We start from the raw sequence: 10762 nt of genomic DNA on the forward strand, positions 1-10762 counted from the left end.
CTCTCTCATCGATGTTTCTAACTCTCTGTCCCTCTCCCTTCCTCTCTGTAAAAAAAAAAAAAAAAAAAAAAAAAAAAATCAAAAAATATATATTTTTAAAAATTGACTATGAGCCAGATTAGCAAGAGAAAAATAAGGAAATTTAATTACATACTTATGTACGGGAACCCCCTATTCCTGACCAACTCAGAGACCCCCACATATCTGAGAGGTTCCAAGACGGAAAGGGGAAAGGAAGTTCACGTGACTTCTGGGCTGAGGAAGGAGGCAAGGCTCCTGGGGTTTCTGGGTTCACGCGCCAAAGTGGCCCATGTTGGGCAGGCCCGTGCTGAACCGCTTCATCATCCTTACGTTCTAAGATGGTGACCGGAGCTCTAACCATCACATCTGCCTTCCTGGCAGGGTGAAAAAAGTAGGAACAAAGGACAAGGACCACGCGGCACCTGTCTTCTAAGGCAGGTCCTGGAAGTCCTTTGCCTTCCTCTCAATGGGCAGTGCTTAATGGTGTGACCATACCCAGCTGCAAGGGAGGCTGGGAAATGCCCCTCCTCCCTCCCCGGAGCCATGCATGACAACCAGGGACTCTATTACTCTGGAAGAAGGGGATAAACCCACAGCCTGTGCCCCAGACTCAGGACGTCCCTCGTAGGGCTGTCTGTGGTGAGGTTAACCACCCCTCCTTGCTGCGGATGTAGGTTTCCTCCAGGGTTTTTGGCTGTGACAGACCTTGCTGTGAGGACGGCCTCGTGCCTAGTCTCTAGCCAGGGCCCCTGCCAGACCCCTTTGGCCATATATGGCTGTTTACATTTACATTCAAGTTAATTCACACTTTAAAAAAATAGGTAATTCCGTTTCTGAGCCACTGTAGCCCCATTTCAAAGGCTCGGTAACCATGTGAGTGTCAGTAGCCAGTGGCTACTGGCTGCTGTAATGGATAAGCGGACATAAAATATTTACGTTGTCACAGAAGCGTTTAGGGACCTGAGACAGCTGCTTTCCCGGTGCGGGGCCTGGCGGACCAGGCGTGGGCTTGACGCGGGCCCCCTCGGCTTCATCCCAGCCAGGCTGCCTCCTCCGGGGTCCCGCCTGCAACCCCACGTGCTGCGTCTCCTTAGGGTGAGGCCCCCCCCCCCCCCCCCCCCCGCTCCTAGACAGACAGAGCTCCGTCTGAGGCCCCGGGCATTGGGAGCCGGCCTCCAGACCAGCCGGTTGGGTTTGGACTCGCAGAAAACAGTGAGCACTAGCTAGGTGTCCGTGGAGCCATTGGTGTCGGCATGGCCCTCGGGCAGCCTGGGCCGCCTCGTCAGTGTTATAATCCTTTCCTGGGAGAAGGGGATGGGAGCCGGAGGAATCGAGTCCCCCCCTCCCCCCCCCACCCTGCCCCAAAGCAGAATTGCAAAGGCAGGTACGTCGGGGCGGGTGAATGCCATCACCCAGGACATGGAGAAGGGCTTCAGCACGTCTGTCTCCCGAAAACCGAGGTATTTTTAGCTCCAGAGCAGTTTAGAGCAGATTTAAATGCACGGTGGATAACGATAACTTTCACAGCTGAGCGACCTCGGAGGACATCTGCTCGGATGCTATGCAAACACGATCTGACTGGCTACGTGTATTTATCTTTCTTTTGACAGTGATAAGTGGGAGAGAGAGAGAGGGATTGAGCAAGGATTTCAAGATCCATGATAGATTCAACTGGGTTGGGGCCCGAGGTCCTCTGGGAAGGAAGAGTTTACGCTGCCGTAGCCCCTTGTTCCCCCCATCCCGGCCGCTAGGGGGAGGTTGGCTGTCTAGTGGAGACAGTGAGGTGGCCCTGACCTGTGTACCCTGCAGTGAAAGGGTCCCCAGGCCATGGGCACCCTCGTCCGCCTTTTCTCTGGGTGCAGTGACGTGGGGGTCAGAGGCAGTTCTTCAGAGCTCAGGGCTGGATGCTCCAGTGGCTGACAGCTTGCCCCTTTGTCTAAGTTGGGTGGGGCCAGCTCTCCCTATTAGAAAGTCCTCATCTTGCTCTGGAGCAGCGAGGTGTTACCTCCCTTGAGAGGACTGGGGAGCCGGCTCCTGGGCTGGAGACCCAGCTCTGCAGGTCCCGGCTGTGGGACCCTGCAGGCTCCTTATCCTGTGTGCTTGAGTTTCCTCACTTCCCGCCTCGCATCTACGAGGACCTGCCTCGTAGGGATGCTGTGAAGATTGAATGCGTCAATAATATATGAAGCGTTGAGAACAGTTTGCTAAGGTTAACTTAGGTTGTTATTATTTGCTCCCGTAAATCTTTTCTCCTCCTGAGCCTCCATGCAGGCAGGCAGGTGGGTGGGCACTCCCCGCTGACATCTAACCGCAGGGTTCAGGCAGGTCTCTGACCCAGGGAGGAGGGGGTGGCCAGGCCAAATAGGCCACAGAGTGGAAGCAGGCAGGCACAGGGAAGAGTTGGGCTGTGGAACCAGGCAGTCGGCCCTTAGTGCTGACCCCTCCACTGGATGATCACCTTCTGCAGAGACAGGTCTAGCACAGGTAATGACCCAGCAATTCCGCTTCTAGGCATGTACCCACGAGAAATGCCTGTGTGTGGTCGCCGAAGGGTGCGTACCTGGATGTCCTTACAGCACCCTTCATAGTGGCCCCAACCTGAAAGCTACCCCAATGCCAACCAATAAAAGAATGGATAAATAGGTTGCACTGTGTTCACACAGTGGAATACAGTACAGCAATGAAAATACTAGTAATTGTTCTGCGTGTGAAAGCAGGGCTGAATCTCACAAACATGTCAGATTTGAGACAAAGCTAGACAGAAAAGATTCCATGATCTTTTCTGTATGATTCTATTTGTATGAAGTTTAAAGACGGGTAAAATGAATCTGCTGTCATAAGTCAGGGGAGTGATTACCTTTGGTAGGCGGGGTTGCGGGGGGCTCTCTGGGGCCCTGGTTATGTTCTATTTTTTTAAAAATATATTTTATTGATATTTTACAGACAGGAAGGGAGAGAGATAGAGAGCCAGAAACGTCGATGAGAGAGAAACATCGACCAGCTGCCTCTTGCACACCCCCTACTGGGGATGTGCCCGCAACCAAGGTACATGCCCTTGACCGGAATCAAACCCAGGACCTTTCAGTCCCCAGACCGACGCTCTACCACTGAGCCAAACCGGTTTAGGCCTTTTTTTTTTTTTTTTTTTTAAGGTGCTGGTTACATAGGCGTGTTCAACTTGTGAAAATTCAAGCCGTGCACTAATGATTTTTGCTTTCCTGTATGAATGTTATCTTTAAATAAAATATTTGATTTGAAAACAAACCCAAAAACAAACCCAGTGGACCCAAACAGTATTTAACCAGTGGCCACTATCAGCGTTCTAGTTTTCTGGCTGACAGCTCGTCAACTGCTGCCTCCTGCTGACCCCGGATCTGGGCTCCCGTCCTGAAAACGGGTCCCTTCTCTCATCTCTCTTGCTCACGGTCCAAGAGCAGAGCCGAGGGCTTTGCGGGAACCAGCGGTCCTGTCCCGGCCTCTCCCCACCCGCCTCGCACCCTCCCCCGCAGGGATGTGTGACAGCTTCCCGGCCTCCTTGTCTCCTTCGCAGAACATCGTGGCGGTGGGAGCGGGCTTCTGCGACGGCCTCCACTGCGGAGACAACACCAAAGCCGCCGTCATCCGCCTGGGGCTCATGGAGATGATCGCCTTCGCCAAGATCTTCTGCAAGGGCCAGGTGTCCACGGCCACCTTCCTGGAGAGCTGCGGCGTGGCCGACCTCATCACCACCTGCTACGGGGGCCGGAACCGCAGGGTGGCCGAGGCCTTTGCCCGGACGGGAAAGGTAGCCCCTGGCCTGCCCTCCCCACGCCCGTCTCCCCTGTGTAACCCCAGGGCTGGGGTGGGGGCGGGGAGGCCAGGATTTGATGTGTGCTGGTTTGTCCGTTTACCTGTCTGCTTTCACTTTGAGTAGTCGGTCTTACATCCTTTATCTTGTACATCTGTGTTTGTATTGATTTCAGAGAGGAGAGAGAGAGAGAGAGAGAGAGAGAAAGAGAAACATCAGTGATGAGAGAGAATCATTGATCGGCTGCCTCCTGCACACCCCACACTGGGGACCGAAGCCTGCAACCGGAGCATGTATCCTGACGGGGAATCAAACCGTGACCTCCTGGTTCCTAGGTCAACGCTCAACCACTGAGCCATGCCTGCCGGGCTATCTTGTACGTCTTCATCTTTCTTGGGCTTGTAGCAGAGGAGTGCAGCTCCGCCTTCCCACTCTCTTCTGGAAATGAGTGACTCTCTAGTCCTTACCGTAGATTATTTTTCATCCTTTGTTTTTTAAGACCATTGAAGAGTTGGAGAAGGAGATGCTGAATGGGCAGAAGCTCCAAGGACCTCTGACTTCTGCGGAAGTGTACCGCATCCTCAAGCAGAAGGGGCTGCTGGACAAGTAAGTCCCGTGTCTCCCCGAGACCGGAGGAACGCTTATCATCCCTCTCCCCTCGTGACCGCCAGCCTGGTCCTTTGTGTGACATGAACGCCTGTGGCAGGAAACACCCACCTGTGTTTTGTGTCAACACCTGAAAATGGGTGTTGACACAAAACACAGACCCAGCTCAGCTTCAGGAAGAACAGCTTCATTCTTTGGATTATAAAATAGGAAGCTTAGGACTCTAGGTTGTTTGGTAAGACCTACGTGTTACCCGTTTTAAATTAAAACAAATAATAAATGAATGCCTTGTTGGCTTCGTAAAAAGATAGAATATGTATATATAAAAGCCCAAGCGAGCCAAAACCGGTTTGGCTCAGTGGATAGAGCGTCGGCTTGGGGACTGAGAAGTCCCGGGTTCGATTCCAGTCAAGGGCATGTACCTTGGTTGCGGGCATATCCCCGGTGGGGGGTGTGCAAGAGGCAGCTGATCGATGATTCTCTCTCATCGATGTTTCTAACTCTCTATCCCTCTCTCTTCCTCTCTGTAAAAAAATCAATAAAACATATTAAAAATAAATAAATAAATAAATAAATAAATTTAAAAAAAGCCCAAGCGATCAAACGACCGAATGACTGGTCAACCAGTTGCTATTATACACACTGACCACCAGGGGACAGACGCTCAATGCAGGAGCTGTCCCCTGGTGATCAATGCACTCCCACAGCCAGGCCAAGGGACCCCACCCATGCACTAATTTGTGCACCGGGCCTCTAGTCTTATTAATAAACTGCCAAGCAATTCAGAAGTGAAAGGGAAGACACGTAACCCCAGAACTCAGTCGCAGGCAGTGAAGGGACCTGTGTGAAGGTTTGGTGAGCAACCTTGCAGCCTGCCCTCATGTGGATGGATGGATGGATGTTTAGACGGATGGATGCATGTATGCATCTTGTTTCCGCTGCACTTTTCAGGCTGGTCACATGGTGAAGGTGGGCTCAGGTCAGCTTGATTTGCCACCCGATTGAGGAAGGAAGCTCCACGGCCACCATGGAAGCTACCCAGCCACCCCGAGGCTGCCCCTGGCCCTTTATCTTGCTTATTTGTTGAGCCTTCCTCCATGATCATGATGCTTTACATTGATGTTTCCATCTCTCTCTCCCCCTCCCTTATTCTCTAATGCTTATGCAGTGTGTTCTGTGTATCCATAACTCTTCATAATATTCTGTGGGAAAGGGGATGTCTGGTTGCCCCGGAGAGTAGGGAGCAAGGCAGCTCTGTGGATGCTGCCAGGATGTAGGTTATGGGCAGCGTCTCTCTAGTTGTGTTTCCTTCATCCTCTCACGTCCGTCCAGGTGTCTGCTGGTCCCAACCTGGCATCCTTACCTTTTCCTGCTCTCCTCTTTCTACCCGTAGAATTCTTAAGGAATGTGGAAAATGAGGGAGGACAGGGCATTTGTCTTCCTTCTTTCATTTGCATTTTATATTTCCGAAACGGCTTTCAAAATTGGCCAGGCAGAGATGGAAATCATCAACAAGCCCCCCAGAGGAGGAGAATTGCCTTTAAACCGTGACTTCCAGGAAAACACCTCCGACACGCATGGTTCTCCTCACACATTTAACAGCAGACAGCGACGCGCTGGTGTGCGTGGCCGGCCTCCTCAATGGCCATTCTGTCTTCATCAGGGATGTGTTTAACGTCTTAAAAAAAAAAATATCTGGGTGTTTGATGATGGTTAGCATCTCCCAGTCACGATTTTAAAAGAGGGATCTGTGTGACGAGTTTATAAATTCACGCATTGACTGGCCGTCTGCATTCATCGCTTCACCCAGGAGGACACAGCCCGAAGCAGGCATTCTGGGGGTCGGTAAAAAGCAGATGTAATCAAGGAGGCAAAGCTGGGCTCTGAGCAGACGCCTCTCTTCAGTCATGTCCCATTTTCCCCCTTCGGGCTAGACATTGAACAAGCTGTGCCGGTGCCTAATGAGGTCTCTGGAGGGGGCACCCCCTCCTCCCGGCCAACGTGTAGCGCATGTGGGATTCTCCCTCCCCTGCACCTGCTTCCCAACCTGCACAGACGGAGTCGAGCTCTAACCTTCTCCTTGGTGCCACCTCTTGCCTTGATTTTTTTTTTTTTTTCATTCCGACCCTCATGACTCTGGTCTCCCTCTTATATCCTTCTCTCCTTCCTCCTCCATTACTACAAAAAGAGCCCTGCTGAAACCGGTTTGGCTCAGTGGATAGAGCATCGGCCTGTGGACTGAGGGGTCCCACGTTCGATTCCGGTCAAGGGCACATCCCCAGTGGGGAGTGTGCGGCGGGGGGGCAACTGATGGATGTTTCTCTCTCATTGATGTTTCTGTCTATCCTCTCCCTTCCTCTCTGTAAAAAATCAATAAAATAAAATTTAAATTAAAAAAAATATTTTAAAAATAAATTAATTTTTAAAATAATAATAATAAAGAGCCCTGAGCAGGAGGCAGAGTTGAAGGCCATCTGCATCTTACTAGCCACATAGTCTTAGGCCGGCATTTTAGCTGTTCTGTGCCCCTGTCTCTTTATCCACAAAGCCAAACTGGTAGACCCGATGATCACCGTGGTCACTTGTCCCTCGAGTGTTCAAATTCAGAGGCCTCCTGCTTTGACTGAATGAGGTGTGTGTGTGTGTGTGTGTGTGTGTGTGTGTGTGTATATATATATATTTTTTTTTTTTTTTTTTTTTTTTTTTTTTTTTAAGGAATGTAGGAGATGGTCACAGGTAGCACACTAATCTGCAGTCCATTAGGTCAGAAAAACTAATCCGTTGTCTGAGGTAAACCAGATGGCTTAACTTGTCTTTGCCTATTTTCCCCCAACTAGGTTTCCGTTGTTTACTGCTGTCTATCAGATCTGCTATGAAGGCAGGCCCGTGCAGGAGATGCTATCTTGCCTCCAGAGCCACCCAGAGCATTTGTAAAGTGGACCGTGCAGCACGTCAGGCAGCGTAAATCACGTTTGGGGTTCACGTGGAAACTGGGACTTGGCAACAAGAGGTTGGCTTGACTGTAATCCCATCATGGATGAGTATGAATTTTTACAGGCTCGTTTCTGAACTCGAGAAGCAGATCATTGGCTAAGATGCACTGGGCGACAACTAGATGCACATATGTGAATGCATGAGTGTGTGTGTGTGTCCATTTCTCATTCTGTGGATGTTTGCATGCGTGAACCGAAATGAAAAGTCCTTTTTAAAGATTACTTTTGAAACTTTCCCACGGTGGTAGTTTATAAGATTGGAACTATCTCAGCTGAATTTTGTAGACCTAATTTATATCTTTGAAGGAATTTTTTTTCTCTCCTTCTCTTGATGTTAAAATTTAACCAGCATTGATAACGTGGTAGAATGGAAGAGCGAATGCATTCAAAGATCAACAGACTGTAACTTTTAAACACTATCTCAAAGCCAGCATAATCAATGACTTTGTGAGTTGATCTCTCTCTCTTTTTTTTTTAACAAGATGTTTTTAATTAGGTAATCCACTCTGTAACTCCCTCTCACTGCAGTTTTCTGCGTTTTTAGCCTCTTTTTCTCTTCATGAGCTGCCAGGATGTGCAGAACACAGAAAACTCCTCTGGGAATTTCCTGCTGTGACGGACACATTCTGCTGATTAACCACACTTCTGCAATGGTTTTTGTTTTGTGCAAACATTTCCTTTAAGCTTCACAGATCCTCTGAGAGGGGCTGCTGTTATTCCTTTTGAAGATGCTGTCACTGTGCCTGGTTACCTGATAAGGAGAGGGCAGAGTCAGGAGGCAGGTCTAGTGCTTTCCGCCGCCCACCCCCGGTGCCCCACCCAGGTGCCTCCGGGACCTTCTCAGATGTCCCTGGGCTGAGTTGACCTCCAGCTAATTGGTTGTGTCAGAGGCCACAGGCAGCCTTTCCAGAGGCCCTGGGAGGGCTTCCTGCAGCTGAGATGTGTGTGAGGCATTGTCTAGACTGATGCCACTCAAAGTGTGGCTCTGGCTTCCTCGGCTTCACTTGGAGTCTCTTAGACATGCAGGCTCCCAGGTCCCACCGCAGACCTCGGAAGTGGGGAACGGAATCTGTGCTTTAACACCCCTCCCACGTGTTTCTGATGTTCACTACGATTTTAGAAGCACTACTGTAGAAAATTTTACTTTACAATAGCATTTCTCAGCCCTTGTTCCAAGGCAACTAGTGTCCTGGGATCCAGCCGTGGGGGCTTCTGGGTATTTCCTGGCCAAGGTCAGGTGAGTGTGGGGAAAGCTGAATCTTGAAAGGTGTAGAATGTATGTTATTAGCATGCCAGCGGAACCTGTTTATGTAACCCAGCCAGGCCCCAAGCACATTCGATGACAGAGATTTTTTTTGGCCAGGAAACCTGCAAAAGTTTCCAAGAGACACTGTTCTAGGCTGAGGTCACCTTCAATAACTCAAGTTTACCCATCTCTCTCCCCCCCCCCCCCCCCCCCCCCCCCCCCCGCACGAAATTAGGATGAATAACAACTTGTGGTAGTGTTCGCTCTCACTCTTTCCAGCTCAGGCCTGCCACGAAGCTCTGATGAAGCTTTAAGGTGACACTGGCAAGTACAACCAAGGAGGTGTCAGCTCCGCTGAAACGCACATTATGGGGAATAATAAGTGCTTTTAATTCTAGAATTAGAATGGGAATCACTGTATCTTCTTAAATGAGATTGGTTTCGGGATAGCATTACAATGACCTTAGATAGCACTTGATAAACTATTAGGGAACATACGAATGTCACTTATATATATTTATGGATTTTTCAGTCACTTTGTGAGGTTTTCTGACCTTTTCTATTTCTGTGGGAATTTTTAAAACTCTATCCAAATCACTTTGGGGGGTGTCAGAAAGCCCCCTCCACAGAAGTAAAGTGAAAGCACACAAAATGCTCCAAGCTTTATTGATTTTAGTGCCACTATGAAGTCAATCAATTTTTTGCTTGTGACGTGATTCATGTTTTTTAAACGTTTGTACAAAGGTAACAAAGCATACTTTTTAAGATACATAAAAGGGCCGTGCGCTCATTGTGGTGTCTATTGAGGAGGATAATCAGAGCTGAGGAATTCTGTCTTTTTTTTTTGTGTTCTCACCTGCACTCACCCTTTCTGCTCGGGGTTTGTACGTGAGGGTTTTTTTCTTTGCAAATGGAAGTCTGCTGACTGTACCTCTGGAACATACTTACGGTATACCGCACATCATAGAAAAATGCAAATTTTATTATACATTTGTGCTCTGCTGTTGCTATTTATTACTCTGTGAGTTATCTATTTTTGTAATCACCTGTGGTCTACCATCTCTCACTAATCATGGTAACAAAGCGGAGACATCCAGAAGAGAAGCTTAATCTGTACTACTTCAGCCAATCTGTGAATGTAAAAACTACACTGCTGCCTTGCTGTATCCCAGCCTACTGTAACTCGGGACAGTTCTCTTCAAACCCAGGGAGCTGAACTCGCCCTGGTTTTTCACTAAACTGTTGTAACTGTAACAAGGCCCCTGGCATCGGCCGGAGGAGTGGTGGGGCGCCAGCATGCGAAGGGTTCTGTAGTTTTTCCATTAATTCTAATCAAAGAGCCTTTTACTTAAATGTGTACTGTATTTGTTTACAGACTATATAGGTGGATATAATGGATATAATTGATATAATTTAAAAGCTTGATTTAATAAACATTTAACCCCCCCAAACCTGTGCTACTGATCTTATCCTTGTTTAAAATCAGTTAATGGCTTTATCTATTTAGGGAAGCTCTTTCCCCCCCTGAATTGTACTGTGTTAACAATAATAAAAAGGCAATTTTTAAAAGAAAGGCTTCATTTCTAATTCCAATCTTTAAACACAGCCCCAGTTAGGACACTTTGGGAAGGCAACCAATCTCTCTCTCTCTCTCTCTCTCTCTCTCTCTCTCTCTCTCTCTCTCCCTCCCTCTCCTTTTTTCCCTTCCTCCCTTCTTCCCTCCCTCCCCACCTCCTTCCCTCTCTCCCACTCTCTAAAAATCAATGGGGAAGATATCCTTGAATGAAGATTAACAACAAAGAATTTAGAAGACTACCATACCAGTCCCACTGTAAGTAAAAATTTGTTATTCAAAACTACAATTTTGTTAAAGCAGCCAGCCGACTAATAGTTGTTGGTGCTGAAATTTTACATAGGCACAAAATGGATCGTGTAAATGACATGTCTACAAGGAGTGTTGAAGCAAGAAAAATTATTATTAAAAACAAACAAAAAAACCACTGCAAATTGACCTTTTAGGCAAAAGCCCAGAAGCCGCCTATGAAACACAAGCTGACCATGGGTAAGATTCTGGTCTGAGAAAATTCATTTCCAGTGAGCCATGACCCT

General features: G+C 48.5%; 1 protein-coding gene across 1 annotated transcript in view; it reads left to right on the top strand.

Moving 5' to 3' along the window:
* GPD1L (glycerol-3-phosphate dehydrogenase 1 like) overlaps window positions 1–10218 on the top strand; it is a 30649-nt gene extending 20431 nt beyond the window's left edge. Inside the window, exons 6-8 of the mRNA XM_084902157.1 lie at window positions 3572–3805; window positions 4308–4414; window positions 7252–10218. Coding sequence (XP_084758283.1) covers window positions 3572–3805; window positions 4308–4414; window positions 7252–7348 — 438 coding nt within the window. The 3' untranslated portion in view covers window positions 7349–10218. The remainder of the gene's footprint in view (window positions 1–3571; window positions 3806–4307; window positions 4415–7251) is intronic.
* The last annotated feature ends 544 nt before the right edge of the window (window positions 10219–10762 follow it).

The sequence above is a fragment of the Pipistrellus hanaki genome (assembly GCF_964339955.1).
Source record: "Pipistrellus hanaki genome assembly, chromosome: 13".
Taxonomy (NCBI): domain Eukaryota; kingdom Metazoa; phylum Chordata; class Mammalia; order Chiroptera; family Vespertilionidae; genus Pipistrellus; species Pipistrellus hanaki.